Source organism: Elgaria multicarinata, chromosome 18 (genome assembly GCF_023053635.1).
Source record: "Elgaria multicarinata webbii isolate HBS135686 ecotype San Diego chromosome 18, rElgMul1.1.pri, whole genome shotgun sequence".
In the NCBI taxonomy this organism is placed as follows: domain Eukaryota; kingdom Metazoa; phylum Chordata; class Lepidosauria; order Squamata; family Anguidae; genus Elgaria; species Elgaria multicarinata.
In genome coordinates, this window is record NC_086188.1 from 820486 (window position 1) to 838804 (window position 18319).

General features: G+C 53.4%; 1 protein-coding gene across 1 annotated transcript in view; it reads right to left on the bottom strand.

Annotated features, from left to right (window-relative positions):
* Window positions 1-15439, bottom strand: part of KDM2B (lysine demethylase 2B) — a 53286-nt gene extending 37847 nt beyond the window's left edge. Inside the window, exons 1-6 of the mRNA XM_063143871.1 lie at window positions 15348-15439; window positions 13703-13847; window positions 12162-12240; window positions 10611-10657; window positions 6635-6813; window positions 5028-5134 (exon numbers count right to left, since the gene is read on the bottom strand). Coding sequence (XP_062999941.1) covers window positions 5028-5134; window positions 6635-6813; window positions 10611-10657; window positions 12162-12240; window positions 13703-13847; window positions 15348-15380 — 590 coding nt within the window. The 5' untranslated portion in view covers window positions 15381-15439. The remainder of the gene's footprint in view (window positions 1-5027; window positions 5135-6634; window positions 6814-10610; window positions 10658-12161; window positions 12241-13702; window positions 13848-15347) is intronic.
* Window positions 15440-18319: the final 2880 nt, after the last annotated feature.

Genomic DNA, 18319 nt, shown 5'->3' on the forward strand with positions numbered 1-18319 from the left:
GAAGGCGGCCTCCCACACGGGGGCAGAGATGCGGGCGCACACCCACGGGCGCTACCAGGAAGGAGCACAAACTGCACAGTCTCATCTGAACTCTGAGGGGGGAAAGCGGGCAGGCAAACGAACGCACAGGCACGGCCTTCACCCTGGGATCCGCTCCTTGGCTCTTGCCGTGGGTCCTGCCCTGCCTGTCCCTCTGGCATGACTAGGCCATTCAGATCAGGCCATAAAACAACTCCTGGATCCCAGCAGACGTTTTACTGTTCTCCGTGGGATCTTTCTTTGATCAGCCCACTGAGGAAAGTGTGACTCTTCCTTCCTTCCTTCCTTCCTTCCTTCCTTCCTTCCTTCCCAAAGAGAATGCCGGGTGGGTGGGGGTGGACAGGGACGGGTTGAAAAGAACCCAATTCAGAAACCCAACACCATAAAAACAACGGGGCACCACGCAATGCCAAACCAGAGAGGGAGGGGGAAGCCCGCTTGCCGTACGGAAGCTGTTTCTTTCCCTCCTGAATGACACAGAAGTCCGTTGGCACTCTCTGACACCGCTGAACGCGCACACAGGGAACGTACGAGCCAGCCGGAGGGAGGGAGCCATAAAGAAATGCTGGATCCATTTCTTTACGATGGAGGGGAGACCCGTAGCTATGGCTGGCGCCCCTCCACGAGTTCTGCTCCACGCCCAGGTCTCATCACGTGGCGCGCCTGAGCCCTCAGCTGTGGGGTCTGCTGCACCCATTCCAAAAGCAAAGGGTCTCACTTCAGCGAAACGGTTCAAAGCCACAAGACAATCCCACAGGACAGCCGGCAGTTTGACATAAACATTGCTGAATTTACGAACCAGAACGTAACCCTAGTTGAACCTTACAAACAAAACCTCCTGGTCATTTCCACTGAACACCACGCACAGAACGAGGGGCGACTTCAGGACTAGCAATGAACTGCTGTTGATCTTTAACTAGCTTTTTTAAAAAATCGTAACTTTTCGAGCTAAACAATAATAGTAGTATAGGGAAAAAGCTGGAAAACCCACAATGTGACCCGGAAGTAAGTCTGACATTCGCGCCTTTCTCACCGACAAACAAGGCGGCATCAGATGGGTACAAAACTGTTCTCATAGTACGACAAGGCTCCACAACTGTGGCTGTGATCACCACAGGCGGGATGTTGCCAATTCCAACACACAATCTGCGGGGGGTGGGGGGGATTCTCAGACCCCCGATGTGGTGCGAAGCGAAGCGGAATTCAGATCCCTACTTAGCCGTGACGTTCCCTGAAATTACTGTTTAGAAAACTAAAACTATCTCTGCGAACGTCCCCCCTCCATACATTCTATAATCGCTAAATGAAGGGCGTGCAGAGAATGGATTCCGATGATTTCACATGCGTGTTTCTCTCTGCGCACGCACACACACCAGGCATCTATAGTCAAACACAACTTCCCACTGGGCGAACATTTAACAGGAAAAAACCAACTTCATTATCTACAGACAGGTTTTGGGCTCCTACGCAGAAGCACTCTTCCATACAACCCTACTTTGCAGGGTTGTTTTAAGGGTGAAACAAGAAGCGCTGAGACTTTGGGGCGAGGCAAGAGAAGTTGGGGTTCAACCCTATGCAAGTCTAGGCAGAAAAAAAGCCCTCCAACTCCCATGCCCCAGCCAGCCATGCCTGGTATGTTTTAAATTAAACAGTTTTATTCAATGTTAATAAAGGAACAGAAAGGAGGGAAGTGAGTTATTTTTTCTGCAGTGTTTAGTTCTGGGGTTGCCAACGTGGAGCCTGCAATAAATAAATGAACGCCCCACCCCACCCCCTGCATTGCAGGGCCCACAATTCCCAGGGCAGCAGGTGTAACGATTCAAGATACGAAGGTTCCTTATAAGCCACTGGCAAGTTGTAGCCCACCGTTGCTCAACAGATCTTTTGGACTCCAACTCCCAGCACTCCTAACCATTGGCCGTGCTGGCTGGGGGTGATGGGTCTTGGAAGTCCAAAACATCTGGAGACCATCAGGCTGTGGAAGGCTGTTTGATTCCACCATTTTGTTTGATGGTTTTTTGGGCATGGGTTTTTTTTTTTTTTTTTTTTTGCCTGTCTCAGTAGTCCAAAAGTGTGCTAGTGTGTTCTGGTGGTTACAGCGGTGGAAGAGGACCGCAGAGACCCAGGTTCAAATCCCCACTCAGCTACGAAACTCCCAGGGTGAGGCTCAGGCCCATTGAGCAGGGGGTTGGACTCCATGGCCTTGTAGGCCCCTTCCAACTCTGCTATTCTATGATTCTATGACACTCTCTCGGCCTAATTTACCTCACAGGATTGCTGTTAGATTAAAAGGGAGGGTGAACTTTGTGCCCTGCCCGGATCACCTGTGAGGAAGATGCGAATCAATCAATGGAAACGAAGTCCAGAAAACCCCCGCGTGCACGGCATGCTCCTAGCCCATGGCGAGGGAGGGAATGAATGGAAACGGTGGCCTGCGCATCCCGAGGCCGGGGGGGGGGGTGCAAAACGTGGAAGGGGGAGGGGGTTCGACCCCCGCTCTCGAGCTCTGAGGGGGGAACAATGGGGAGGGGGGGCGTTCATGCGGGAGACGGGCAATCGGGGTGGCCCAAGGGCGGCGCACTGAGGGACGTGCGCCAAGCCAGGCCTTCTCCAGCCGCCGCCTCCTCTCCGGCCGCTCGCCTGGGCTTGGAAAAGAGAGAGATGGGAAACGGAGGGGGTTCAGCGAAGGCCGGATTCCCGCTCTCCACAGACGGTGTTTCGTTTCATCGAGCTTAACGGCCTGCCGCTCCCCCCTCACCTCCCCACACACGAACGGAAAAGGCACTCAACCCCCTGCCCCAAAACACGGCGAGGAAACCTAAAGCCTCCAATTGCCACAGCCAGGCAGAAAGGAAACGTGGCCGCCGTGGTCCCACCGGCTGCAAGGAGAGGCACGACGCGCCCCACTTTGGCCCCTCCTCAGCCCCACCTCCAGCCCCCCCAACACACAAGGAGGTGCTTTTTCGCTGCCTCCCTCCCGAAATCCAAGAAGGAGACCGGCCCCGGCCCCCCTCCGCTCCCCCTCCTCACGTGTTGCGCCCTGCAACGTTCCCCTCCGTTTCGGCACTCGGAGCAGGAAGCAGGCCGGGCCACGAAGAAAAGGGCAAGCGTGGCTCAGCCTGAGGGGAATCCTGTGGACTGAAAAAGCAAGCCGACAGACTCAACAGGCCGCTTCCCACATTTGTCAAGTTGCTACTACCCAGGGCCAATAATAAGTGCCTCTCTTTTTTTTTTGTTGGAAAGGCAGGGTATAAATCAAATAAACATAAGCAAATAGAAAGACAGAGACTGTGCGAGTCTCACACGTATCATAAAACCGTGACGCAGATCCCGTAGTGCGTTATAAAAGGCAGAACAGCGCTTTGAAAACAAGACAGCCATTATTCCCGTATCTACACACAAAACTGGCCACTCTAAGAGCAGGGGGAGACTCTTCTGCTACCACATCCGCCCCCTCACAATTTCCTTGCTCAAATCTGTATTTTTATTATTATTTATGTATTATGACGTTTATAGTCCACCATTTTTCCTCCAAGGAACCCGAGGCAGCTTACATAATTGTACTGCTCTCCTCACTGAGAGTCCGTGACTGGCCCAAAGTCATCCAGTGAGCTTCATGGCCAAACGGGGACTAGAACCCGGATCTCTCAAGCCCTAATCACTACACCACACTGTCTCTCACAATATATTCAAGAAAGACTTCCCCCTTTCCTATTTGGATAGTTTTTATTCCTGTGGAGATGATTGAGAAAATCCCCCCAAAACAACATTATTATCAGCTTCCAAGAGTTAAAAAGGAAACGTAACATTTGTTTTAGAAGGATCCTGCCTTAATAAGTCGTGATGCGAATGAGCAGCAGGCTGGTGCATACAGCCTTTCATTCCCCCCTCCGCACAGGCGGGCAAACAAACCAGGACAGGATAGCTATACATTACATCCAAATCTGGGATTAGGGTTTAGTAGTGCCTCCAAACATGCCAAGATCCACAGGCCAGCTGAGCCCAGCTTGTTCAGGGGGAACTTAACCACAACCCCAGCTTTGGACACAACCACGTCTTCCTGGTTTGTTTAGCCACTCATGCAAAGGGAGGAGCAAACAGGCTAGATGTTCACATGATGGTTTATTAAGCCAGGATTTCTGGCTTAATGTGCGCACGCCTCAACACTAGCCTTTAAAGAAACACGTTCACCAACCAACAATCAAAGCATGAAAGAACTATTAAGTAAGGTTTTCAGAAGCACACACAAAAGTAGTATTTGTATAAAATCCAGCCGCCGCCGCCCCACAAAAGGAACCAGGTGAAACCTAGTCTACACACGTGCGGCTGGATGGGCCGTGCCCTCCACCACTCCAAGTTGCCCGGAGGCGATGCCACGGCTTTCAATGTTCCCCCAAGTAAAAATTCCCTGCAATATTTTGTTTTTAACAAAAACATAGCACAACAGGGAGAAAAGTTCTGTTCCCGCTCACTCCCTCTGACGCTAGTTCTCAGTGAGATTTCCCCATAGGACAGCTTTCAAAGTCCGCACCTCTGGCAAAGAACTCCTGGAGTTGCTGCTCTCCGGTGCTACAGGTGACTCAGCCTCCTCCGCTGCCTCTGCTCCAGCACTGGCAGGGAAAGGAGTCAGACGGGGAATCCCCAATCTGCAGTCGAGGCTGGTGGCTCCGATGTCAGCGGGGGCAGTGAATCTGCTGCGCGTTTCAGCCAGAACTCTGAAAGAGCCACCCAAGGGCCTTCCACGCCTGGGCAGCTCCTTCAGCGTTCTGACCGGAACCTGGAGCAGATTCACCACCCCAGGGGCATCAGAGCCGCCTGCCTCCCTGTATTTCGGAGCAGCCCAGCAAGAGCCGCCAGCAGCCACATCGCCCCGCCAACCACGTGGCTCCTCTCGCACTTCTGCCAGCAGCCACAGCTCAGCAGCAGCAGCAGGGATTCCACGGAGAGGGTGGCAAAGTGCAGCCCTCCAAGAAGCAGAATGCACTTACTTCTTCACTTTGGGGTACTTCATCTCCGAAATGGTGTTGGTGGCGTCCGTCTGCCTCTCCTTCAGATGACGCGGCCACATGTTGTCCACCCAGTCCACTAAGTCCACCTGAAAGGCCGGCCAAGGTCAGGCGTTAGGCAGGACACGAGGGAGGAAGAGCCGTCCGCGGAGCTGGAGAGTGACTGGTGGCCCGTGTGGCCTATTTCCCAGAGGCCGGTCCTCGATGGCCAGGCTAGGGGGGAGGGCCGGCTGCAGGCTGCACGCACGCACACACCCACACCCTGCTCCATGGCCATTTCTGCACTCCCCTGCTGAATTTGCCACTATGGAGCCATTTTGCAAGGAAAGACGTCGCAGGCAAGCAGAACGGCGCTCCCGTTCACACACTGGCACATATCAATGAGCCCATGCAAATGTCATGCCCTTCAGTGTCATCTTCAGCCCTCCGTTTTGGTGACGCGTTTCCTCTTTTTCAGCCATATGTCACAGGCCTTTCCATGGTACATTCATAGCAGGGATACCGGAGGAATCCGTCTGGGGGTGAAGCTCCCCCAGCTGCCGTCTGCTCCGCCCCACCCTCTCCCCCCGGACTTAGGGCTCGCTTCCCTGAGAACTGGCCCGGCTCAATCTGCATTGAGCCCAGCCACTTCGCGGATTTTCCAGGGTGTGTCAAATTTGCAGAAATAGACATTTGTGTAAACTGTCTATTTACGCCAAAAAAAATTTTTTTTTAAAGAACACAAAAGTTCCCAGATTTCCTGAAAAACCCACGGAAATCCAGCAAGCCAGATTTCCCAGTAATAGATATCCCTGATTTATAGCCAAGTGGTCATTTACAAGTCTGAGCCAATGGCCATCACAAAATTATAGGGCCATGAACTACACAGGCAGATTATCCCGTGTTCAATGAAACTGTCTTGTCTGGTGTCTACTGCCAATCAGTTTAACTGGATGATCCCCTACAAACTGGAGAGGAGAGGAGAGGAGGAGAGCCCTCATCGACATCAATCCCTGCAGCTCACAGGCCAAGGAAGCTCCCGGGTTATAGCAGGCAGCCAATTAAAGTAGTAGATCAATCCCACTAGTCTTAATACATGAATCAATTAGATCTGCACGCATTTGCGCAGGAGCCAAACAAGAGTTTGAGGAGGGGGAAGGAAGACTACTTTTTTGGGGGGGGGGGGGGTTTCGTACAGTGCAGGCAATTTCATGAGTGCAATTAGGGAATCCATTTCTGAAGACAGGGCCTGCCTGCCTGCCCACAGTTCTTTATGCTCTGATATTAAAAACAAATATATATTTTTAAAATGTGTCGCTCAATTAATCGAGGGTGTCTTTGTTGGTTAATTAAAAAGAGTTTAACGGTGCAATCCTGTGCATGTTTAGATGGGAAAAAAGTCCAACAATTCCCAGCATGGCTGGCTGGGGAATGCTGGGAGTTGTAGGACTTTTTTCATGTCTACACAGGCACAGGATTGCATCCTTAGAGAAGACTTCCCCCCTTCCACAGATTAGCTAGTAAAGGCGGGCGCGCACGCACACAGAAACGGAACCCAAAGGAAGCGAGCCCCCAACTCAAGGACGACCCACAGAGGTCCCCCAACTCACCACGTTGGGGCGCCTGACAATGTTCGCCAGCTTCGTGTGGCTGAACTCGAGGCTGATCACGTTGTACAGCTTCTTGCGCTCAGCCTCCGGGGTCTCGTAGTACCGCACAAACTGAGACATGCTCATCTCAATGCCCTTTTGCGTGTTCACATCCATCACGTCCACGATCCGGCGGCTCCCTGGAAGATTTCACACACACAAATGCAACCAGGTTTTTAATTCCCTATGAGGCATTTAAAAGAAATGCCTCAAGTCAGGGAGGGCCCAAGTCAAGCTGAGAAATGCCGAGTAGCCTTTCCAGGTGCTCCTGTCAGGGCCTGGCCTCCTCCAGATGCTTTGGACTACAACACCCATAATCCATAACCCCAGGCCATGCAAGATGGGGCTTATGGAAGCCATAGTCCAAAACATCTGGAAGGAATATGGCTGCCTACCCCTGGCCTGTACCATCCTGAATATTACCTGGGGTGAGACTAGACGCAAGCTACGAAAAAGCCGTTTTCCTTTCACGGGATTGCTGAGGTCCCACATTCAAGTAAGCATGCAAGTTCCCCCAGGCCCCTGTCCCTGCACTGAGGGCAGCAGCAGGGAGATGAGTGGAAGCAGGAGCCCGAAGGCCATTTCCAACCTTCCTCGGGTGCAATCCTGAGGCAGGTGGGAAATATCACCTGAGGCATCTGATCTGGACCACACTATCCCAGACTGAGGTTTGTTTCTGAAAGGTTTTCCCTTTCATGCCTCCATCCTACAGGAAGCAGGCGCAGACCTGTGACTCACACAGAAACATGGGGGGGGGGCTCGAGAGAAAGAGAGGCGATTGTTGCTCCTACCGATGCTAAAAATAGACCCTTGCGGTCCCACAGAAACAGCACCCCCTGTTTTAAATTGGGAGGGGGGGAAAGAAGCGCGCTTCAGCTCTCAAAACTTTGAGGAACGCCAGCATGGTCACACGCAGAGATGCTCCCAGATACTTTGGCCGGTGCAGCTCTTTGCTGCGATGAACACCTCTGAGGCAAGGGTCTTGCGTTTGAGCCAGGAAGTCCTTTCGCGACGGGTCTCAAAACCGCCTGAGGCCAACGGGCTCCCCTTTCTCAAAAGCCCCCTTCTCCCCTAGCGCAGAGGCTGGGGGGCTCCGATGCGGAGTGGGGCGGAGCAGCCGCTCCAGGAGACTGAATGTGGACCCAAGGACATCTCCCACCCACCCCCGGCAACACTCCATTGCATTAGAGCAGCAGATGTTCAAAGGAGCAGGACCCAACGCCACATGAACGGAACAAAGCCTGGTCATCAAAGGGGGGGGGGGGAGAAGCCAGCAATCAAAGAAGGCTGCACTGCCAGGAGTCTCTCAGCCAGCCTCCCCCCCCCCCCCGCAATACAAAGCCCCTGAAATCAGAGACGTAGGATTGGGGCCCTCAGAGCTGTGCGAACAGACGAAGGTGCTGCCCTAGTTACTACGTTTAGCACATGCCTCGGGGGGAACCTGGCTCTCCCTTCGGCTCCACACGGCCCTGGACGCCTCTGGGCACGTGGATCAGGCCCACGGTGGCAGGAGAGGGCTGTTGAAGATGCTTTCCTCCTCCCTTTAGGCAGGAAGGAGGGGGCTTTATCAAAAGCAGAGAATCTGGACACTTCCCCCCACCCCACCAGCGCCTTTAGACAATCCCCGGGCTTGTTAAACGTTAGCGGCACCATTAGCTCCCTGTTGCGGCCCAGAGGTGTAAAGGCTTCACGCCAATAAACCAGATCCTAAAAGTGAGAAAAGGGAGACCTCACAACAAGTTACGCATCCCTCCGAGGGCTGCCTGCAGCTCTGGTCTCGCTGGAGCTAGGAAGTTTACCCAGCCGGAACGCAGCGGATCGGAGCGGCAACGTTGGAGCAGAGGGACCTCCGTTCAGATCTGTTTCACGCTTCCGTAGGGTCACTCTCTCTCCTTGATCCACCTCACAAAGGTGTTGTGACAGCAGAATGGAATAACCCAGCCTTCCCTTGGGGTCCTTTAGGGTTATGCGAGGGTTATTTAACCCTCACACAACCCATCCCCACCAGGTTTAGACGACAGGACAAGCCGCAATCCTGGCTTGAATTTTTAGGATGTCACCCAAAGGTGCTATGGCTTGTCGTGGTTTAAATAAACCACGACAAGCCACAGCAATCATGCAAACCCAGTCACTGGGACTGAGTAGCTAACGGGTCAGGTGAGGACTGAGGAGATACAGGGCCAGGTCTCCGGGCAGCCATGAAGCAGTTGCCATCTCTCAGCCTAACCTCTCTCACGAGGGTTGTTGTGAAGATAAGAAGGAGACAACCACGTCCACCACCTTGAGCTTCTTGGAGGAAGGAGCAGGATAAAAAACTAATAAATAAATACAAATAAATACTGCGCTTCATCTCTGTCTGTTCGGACTGGCAGTGCGGGGGGCAGGGCATTCTCAGCAGTGGCCCCTGCACGGTGCAAAAGACTCCCCAAAGAAGACGACCAGTTCTTTTTTTCCCTTACAAGATTTTCTGGAAAAGGTAAAGAACTTTCTGTTGTCAAGCACATTCAGTTTAGACTAGATCGGGAGGTATTCTTCAACAAAACGGCATCTTTTTATTCTTTTGTAAATGGTGAGAGGAGGTTATGTAAGATTTTGTCCTCCGCTGCAGAACGCATTCTGGGTTGATCTTATCACTATGAAGACTGATATTTTGTGGAAATGTCCTGTACCAGCATGCTTGGAAGCTTATCAACCCAATCATCTTTGTATTTCTCAACTCTTCAACATTTCTACTTAATAGTGGTTCTTTTTCTCTGTCATTTGTCAACACACACACGCAAATAATATATTGGTGTGCGTCTTTTAAAGTCTTTCCAGGCTGATGTGATCATTGTTCTTAACCGATCCTGTCTTCTAAACAGATGTTCCATTTGCTGCTGGGTTTTTTTTACTGAACTGATGAAACGTTTTATAATTTTGTCCTACTAGGCTTATGCATTTTAATTGTGCTATTTTGTTTACCCCGTCTCCATTCCTCCTCTCCTGATGTTTCCCCTGTATTAAACTTTATTTCCCCTGCATCGAATGTCAGATTGTAAACTCCTCGGGGCACGGAACTATCCTCTTATATTCGGCAAAGTGCTGTGGGATGGAGAGGAAGCTGCACAAAAGCCTGGAACCCACCACACCACTGGTGGCTGCAGAAAGGGGCTGGATTAGAACTGCTGGAGGGCTGAACTCGGAGGCCTGAGCTTCTGCACTCTTGGGTTGTAGGGATACGGCAGCAAACGGACACACGATCATCACGACAGGCACGCGGGAGGAGCATCTCAGGGACGCTGCAACCAGCGGAATGGCTAAAAGAGGGCCGAGCCATAAGATGGACAGGGGAAGAACATGGTGGCGCCTTCCTTCTCCGTGGCCTCTCTCTGCCTGTGGAACTCACAGCCACAGGTCAGCGGGCTGGGAAGCTGCAGTGCCACCTCTGGCCACCAGCACTGGTGGCGCTGAAGATCAGCAAAATCAAGCAAGCCGTTGCCTGCCTGCAAGCGAGCGTGGTTAAAATATGCCAGCACAGGGGATTAAGAAAGGTACCAGCACAGGGGAAGTTAAGGCAAAGCCCTGCAGGATCGTGCCAAGGGCTCCACCAACTCCCACGTCCCAACTCCCATCGTGGCCAGCAAGCTCGCGAGCAGAGAACGAAGGGAACAGCCCACCAATGTCGTCTGTCACCAGCATCTGATATTCATTTTGAACACGGAGGTTCAATTTAAACACAGGTGCGTGAAGGCAAGCAGGTAGCCCACTGGCCCAGGTTATTTACTGGTGGGCACCCAAGTTAATAAAGTTGTGTGGACTAGTAATTCTCGTAGGCACATTTGCCCAGTTTATTTAAGGGACGTGTAAAGGACCAAAATGATCCGGATGTTGCTCCAACAGTTTGAAGTCCCTGAAGGCACCGCGGGCGCCCATGCCAAGAGTCTGTCAAAGAACTTACCCACAAGCAGCTTGACATCTCGCACGGTGAAGTCTGGGTCTGGCATCCTGAAATTAGCAAAGGGGAGAAAATGTAATAAACGCTGTCAGCAGATCAAATGGAGTTCGGGGAACGGAGTGCAGGTGAGAGGAAATTTTCACAAGAACGGGCGTCTTGCATCATGCCAACCTTGACACAAGGCGAGTGAGTTTAAGACACACCCACACACCCCGCAAACCCTGCTTCTCATTTCCCCCAAATCTGGTTTTCAGAGAGATGGGCCATCTCTGAGCTTGGAGGCTATGCTTCTGGGTGTCATGGCTAGCAGCCACCAAGAGACCTCTGCTTCACGTATTCCTTTTTCAAAAGCCGTTTACCGGTCCTCATAATATCCTGTATTATTATTATTATTATTTATTTATATAGCACCATCAATGTGTAGCAGGGAGTTCCACAGGTCTGGTGTAGGGCAAGCAAAGACTTCCTTTTGCTTCTCTTAAACTTATTGGTTGTTGTTTTTTAAATGAGCAGATGGAGTTGGGATTTTGTTTGGGAAATTGTTTTTTCAATATACCACTTTTTAGTGTTCAAAGCCTGTTACATATATTATCAGTTTTCCTTGGAATAATCCTGTGAAGTGGGTCAGGATTATTATCCCCATATTGCAGACTAAAGGACTGAGGCGGAGAGATAAACTTGGATAAACCCAACTACTGAACTAATGGCGGAGACCATGATTTGTACTAGAGTTCCTCGAAATCACTGCCCCAGTCCATCATGATTCATGACATCGCTGGCAGCAGCCAGTGCCCCGTAAAACTGCCACATCCAGACCCCAAGTGGGCTCCCGTACCTTTGAAAGAGCAGGCGTTCACTACGTGCAGCTTTTCCCCACGCCAAGGGAAGCCACACCTGGTGAAATGCTCCCTTCCTAAGAAGACACAGCAGCCGCCCCAGGAACCCAACAGGATTGGAAGACCACTGCTCTAGCGCACAAAATCTCCTCCACCGTGGCTTTGTGGTGCCTGTTTACAAAATGGCTGCCACATGGGTGTGGCTGGTCAGATTACCCAGAAAGCAATTGGGTGAGACGAAAAGGAAAGTCACTCGCCCCAAAACTCAGTCCAAGGTAACTATCAAGGCTCAGAGATGCTGGGCCCAGAGGCATTCCTGGAAATAATGCCGGCTCCCAGTTATTTTGTCTGAATTTTTTAAAAATAAAATGAAATACAGGAGGGGCAGGAAGCCTAGCAGGTGCCAAGAGAAGCATTTCTGGGCCCGTCCGGGTCGTGAGCCCTAGGCTGAAGCGCCCGGCACACACACACACACACACACACAGAGCATGGGGTCCATTTAACATCACAGCTACCGCCAAAACATTTAGCTCTAAATGTTAGCCTATCTGTCTTTCTCATGCACACACACACTTTATTCGAACTTGCCTCCAAGGGCCCCATAGAGGCTCGAGCTATTCGCCCCTCCTTCCCCACCCTGCACCCCCCAGACAGGGCGGGCACTGCGTCCCACACAAATAAAGAGAGGTAGGATTAGACATTAAGAGCACTGTCTTACTTAATTCCCAGTCCATCCTTACTTCGGAAGATGAGGGGGACCCGGAGGGCTTCTCGCTGCACGTACTCAAAAGTGAAATCTGGGTGGGGGAGAAAATGAGGAGGGGGGGAAGACATCATAAGAACGCAAGCACACCCCTTCCTCACAGTGGTCCACAGACGCCTCAGGGAACAGGCCATGAAGGGGGCTGACAGCCCCCACCCCAAATCGCAAAAGAGGCCTGCTGAGTCTGCACCTGAAGGCCTCAGTTCGCTATCGTGTCCAAAAGACGCGGACACAGACACACACCTTCTCCCCCTTCATGACCGCCTGATGCCCCTCCATACTTTTGAAACCGCCCGGGGCCGCCATCCCGCCCAACGGAGGCCAGGGCAGCAAGGGAGCGCAAAGGAAGCCCCTGGGGGTGCTTGGGCCCGAATGACTGTCCTTGACATGACCCAGGCAGAGTTCCTCTGTATGGCCAGGATGGCGCTCAGAGAAGGGGCGTCTGCTGACATGGGGAGGGGCCGGGGCAGGGCGAGGGGCCGGGGCAGGGTGAGGGGCCGCCCCCAACACGGAGGATGACAGCTCACCCTCCACGCTCCTGGCCCGTGTTGCTTTTCTGTGCTAGAAGCAATTTTCCGTCTCATTCTTGGGCCTTTGTCTTACACCCCCATCCACCCCACAGGCACTGAAGCCATCTTATTGGGTAGGTGGCACATCCTCCTGGCCTACTAGAACTTTTTGCGATCTTAGCTGTCATGGCTTCCACAATACAACGCGCACACAGACACACACACAGGCAAGAACAGGTCTCATCCTGGCTGAAAGACGGGGAGCAGCATCCTTGGCGCTGGGCTATGCACAAGAGGGCCGGATGAAAAGAGCTGAGAAGGGAAGGCCCCAGTGCGGGGGGAGTGTGAGTGCCGGGGGCGGGGGGGAGAGCTTGGGACCTCCAAGTCCCCACAAGACCCCCACCTGCAATGACCTTGCAAAACAGGGAGCCGGCCCGGCCGGGGCTGCTCCGCCATCTCCTGCGCACACGTCCCCGAGGGCAGGAACCGGGTGTGCAAATCATTAAGAAAAGCACCAGGCCATGTGCGGCCTGTGAGCCACTTGCCCCGGCGATGGGGAGAGAGAGAGAGAGAGAGAGAGAGAGAGAGAGAGAGAGAGAGGCATGCACACAGGCAGGCAGGCACAAGAAAGCGCACGTCTGCAAAAAGGAGGGCCGGGTCGTGTGTCTCCCCCCTTCTCCGGTGTGTGAACCACCCACTCCTGCCTCCTTCCAGCGCCGCTCGGCTCTCCTCCCCTCCTGCTTTTCGTCACCGGATCCCCTGGAACGGGGGACGCTGGCGGGAAATACGAAGTTCATCGACCAGTTTGCACGTGGAAAAGCCGTCGGGGATTTGCAAGGCTGGGCAGGTCTCGCTCTCGCTCTCTCTTTCGGCATCGCTCTCCACCCACGCAGCCACCCAGACACGCAACTGGGCCCCGGGAGCCGGGAGGAGGAGGCACCGCCGCTCCCCAGGCATTCCCTGTGGTGGTCCCCTTCGCCCCCGTACCTCTCCCGTCCATGGGCCGCACAAAATCCCCGCGATACATCCTGCTCCTTAGTTTCTCCTCCAAGCTGAAGCCGCGGATGCTGACGATCTCCTCCACGTCCGAGAGGTCCTCGTTCTCGTCGTACAGCCTTCGGCCAATGGATCGCTAAAGGAGGAGGACAGGAGGGGGCGTGGGTGGATGGATGGAGGGGAGGACACGCAACCCGTGCAGATGCGCAGGGCGCTAGAGCTCCGTCTGAACGCATCTTTGTGCACGCACAAACAGACCGGCCATCGGTAAAGACCCAACACCTACAAATGGCATGTGCACAAGACCACATGGACCCGCAAGGGAAGGCCCAGCGGGTCCCCGACAGGCAGGCAGGCAGGCAGGCAGGCAGGAGATTTGCTTCTTATTCCTGATCTTGGGGAACAGGGGTTGCCCAAAAGAGCCCAGATTCCGAAATGCAAAGAACATACTTTCTCCCCCCCCCACGCCCCCCTTTATAATGTTATGCAGTTGGGAGCGCGACAGACCCCTGGTCTTTCCCCCAATTTACAGATCGCGTGTTTGTGTGAAGGCAGCCCAACCTTTAAAGTTACGGGTCAAAGCCTTCCACGCGACTGCCCCCTCCCCTCTTTGCAAACCAGCGATTCGGGGAGTAAAATCCCATCGACACCAATGGGACCGTACATCTCAAATTCACGGGTTCCAAGGACTTGGCGTGTGGGTGGGTCGGTGGGTCTCAACCTAAGCCAAGCAAGGACAAAAGCGGACACGCGAAAAGCAGCCCGAGGAGGGGAGTTCCTCAGCCAGCCTTCCCTTTCCCCCTTCCCCCCCCCTCAACGCTCCCACGCTCCGGCTCCTTCTGAGACACGCGTGTTTGCGCAAACAAGCCGCCCAGCAGCCCCCGCTCCAACTCCGAGCAAGCCCAGGCAGAAATTTACATAATCCAACTGTTTCCACAGTCACACCGGAAGCCAGCCTTTTAAAAAACACATCGCATTATGTAACCCAGGAGCGCGGGGGGGGGGGTCCCGCAAACGCCCCCACCCTCCCGGGACTCGCTCTTTGGTTTTGCAAAGCTTCGCGTGGCAGTGAAGAAACAAAACAACGCAGACCTTTGCAAGACACGATTTGGGGAGAAGGAGGGGAGACTAGGAAGGGGTTACATTTCATTTCTCTCCCCCCATACCCGCACCAAGGGGAGGGGGGCGACGGCGGGCAGGCCCGGCTGGAAGGCGCAAGAGCCACGGAGCCCGCCTGGCTGGGCCGAGGCACCGCGCTGAGCCCCAACGCATGTGTGAACGCAACTTGTTAGCCCAGCTCAGCCTCGGATCCTCCTTTTTCCGCATTATCAAGAGATCACGCACAGAAGAAAATGAAGGGGGCTGCTATGCAATGCACCAGCTGTTCCCCCAAAACACACGCTACAGGGTCTCCCCAGTAACGAGACCCCTGCCCCTCGTTTAAAGCGCCAGTCAGCCAACGACCCCTCCCCCCCCCAAAACACACAGCAGCACCAAGTGTCTCTCTCCCACCCCGGCCTCAATCTCTTCGCCTAAAAGCACAGCTAATGAGCCAAATGTTTCCTCCTCCTCCTCCACCCCCCGCCCCAAATATATATATATATATGATAGATGGAAAGAAGAAAAAACGACCCACCAGTCTCCTTCCAGAGTCTTTCTCTGCCTCCATGTTCTGAAGAGTTTCATCTCTTAATTGTCAACAGTTCCTTCTCGACCTCCCTGTTGCAAGGTTTTCTCTCTCGGGGAGGGGGGGTTCCTGCCGGGGTTGGCCCCAAAACTGCGGGGGGGGGGGCACACGAAGAGAAGGAGGAAAACCCCTGAAAAAATCCCCCTCCCACCCACTCCCCAAAAAGATCCTCTAAAAACAAACCGAGGAACCCACCACCCACCCCTTTCAAAAGGCCATCCGGGTCTCTGTAAAGTTTTTTTTCCTCCCCTTTTGCAATTTTGCAATCAGCACTTTTTCTTTTAAAGGTGCTGGAAAAGATTGGGGAGGGGGGGGGAGAGGAAGAGAGATGGACGGGGGGGGGGGAGCAGGCGAGGCGATCAATCAGGCCGGCCAGCCAGCGGGGGAGGAGGGGGTGTTTTGTTTAAGGGGGGAGGGGGGAGGTTGGGGGGATTTATTTCTTATGCAAAAAGAGGAAAAAAGAAAGTCCTTAAACAATCCTTTCCCAGCCCAGAAAGCGTGCAAGGTGGGAGGGGGGGAGAGGAGGGAGCAGGGGGAGGGGGCGCGCAGGCGTCATGGTCCTCCCCGGAACGTAAACACTGGAGAGGGAGGGGGGAATCCCGGATTTGGGCGCCCGGCCGCCGCCGCCGCCTCTTCTGGGTGCTGCTCATACTGGTGTGTTGTGGTTGGGTCACGAGTGTGCAAGAGCACGCAGGCGCCGTGGCTGGCCCGTGGGGGGGGTGTTGGGGAGAGGGGGGCGCTGAGCGCACGGGGGGGAGCTTTGGGAATTGGGGCAGCGCCTGATCCACGCCCCCAAACTTGCTAAGGGGCTGAAGAGTTGCGCCTTGCTTGTCTCTCTGAAGCCAGATTTATTTGGGGGCGGGGGGAGTGTTTGTGCTTGTGGAGGGGGGGGGGATCCGGGCTGGCAGAGAGACCCTGAAGCCTCCAGGAAGTTGGCGCTGGAAAGAGCAGCAACCCCCTCGCTTACCTCCCGCAGCAGCCGCCGCCTCTTCCTGGGCTGGGTGCGGGCAGCGGAGGTGCAGAGAACGGGCATCTGCCGCCCAGGCGCCGGGCAAGGTCGGCGGGAGACACGTCCAAGGATCCGGGGGCAGCAGGCGGCCGACCCCCCCTCCCCAAAAAAACACCACCAGAAATGTTTGGGCGGCCCTTTTCTTCCAGGCAGGGCTCGAACCCGCGCCGCCAGAGGCACAAAGCCGTGGCCGGGCAGGGCGTCAGGAAGGGACCGGCGTGCCCCTAATCGGCCATGTCAGTTTGGGGAGAGGGGCGTGCGCCTCCATCCCCCCAGCCCCACCCCGGTGCACACGTGTGACTCAAAGGCTGAGCTATGAACCAGGAAGCTCCTTCTCTAAATCTCCCCTCTCAGGTGCGCAAAGCACCGGCGACTGCTGAATGGGAACCCAGGCCGACCTTGCAGGGTTGTTGTAAGGCCAACTGCGAAGTGCACTGACCTCTCCACGAGGCATGCCTTCCCCAACCTGGTGCCCTCCAGACCTGTTGCACATCCGAAGGGCTCTGGGTTGGGGAAAGGCTGAGCTAGCTGGTGACTCATTACAGCCCTGAACATAATTAGCAACCTTTAAAATGAACGGCTGCCCAATTAACTAATTACTAATATGCCCCAAATAAAGTTCTTTTAATTGATGAATCAACTAAACATGCATTATATACGTAAGTATAATACACATGCACTCATGAATTATTGTAAATTGTAACAACTTAATTTATATAGATTATTTTATTTCAATTATTTTGTTTCAGTTTAGCTGTTCTGTTATAAAATATGAAGTAATTACAAACAAATTTACTTTTCCCCCCACCCCTTTTTTACTTTCTCCAAAAAAGGAAATATTTCTGGAACTTGGGCGTTTTTCTGAGCCTGGAAGCCGCAAGCGATAATTCCTGATGTATGAGTAATGGTTGTGGCTAATTGGCGGTACAATAAAAGTACTCTGCACGTGCTTAAAGGCAGCCTCTTTTTTATTATTACTTTATTATCCTTGGGTCTGAGACAGAATATAGACGTCAAGGCTAGAGCCCCCATGCAAATTATGTTCCATAAGTGATGCCTGTAGTCAAACAAATAGCTTGAGATATTTAATACTGAGGATGTTTTTTGTTTAATATATAGCTTAAGGTTTTGACGTATTTAGGCAAAAATATATTTATGGCAGTAACGTTAAACCTAATAACCATAGGCCAAAATGAGCAATTATACAACAGCCAGTAACCTTATTGGTTCCTCCGGTCACAGGATCTCACCTGGGCTGAACGCTGCAACACACGTCCGGCCACCTGTGGTCCAGTAGCTGCCAAGCCAGTGGCTGTGTCCAGTCCACACGCTAATCGACTGGGGGGGGGGTAATAGGAACAGAATGGGAACCCCCCGTTGATGAGTGGGTCGTCCGAACTCAGCCACTGGCTCCCTCGGCTTGCAAGGTTCCTCACTGGTCGTGAAGGCAGCGACCTGACAGCTACCAGCTTGCCATGGAGGGGGTGGGGGAGAAAAGGAAATGCTGGGAGTTGTTTAGTCCACCATGCATAGGATTGCACCCTAACTGTCTTAACCTATTTATCTGACCGATTCACTGTTTTAAGGCTGCAGAGTGAGCCCTGTTGGTCACCATGGAACATACTTCTGAGCACACACATTGGATTGCGCTGTAAACGTGGCTCTTCCAATGGAGACCAGGCCCTACCAAAGGAGAAGCCATTACGGTAACTGCAGGACCGGTCATCACGGCTCGAACCGCGTGACGGGCAATTAAAGGCGTTCCGATTCAGAGGCCTTTTTGCTTGGCTTGAGCTTCTTCCACGTTCTGCTTCGCTATGGGAATGAAGTGGCGGCCTGCCCCTGACAGCTACCAGCTTACAACGGGGGGGGGGGGGGAGAAAAAACCCAGCAGTGGTTCATTAGTCTCTTC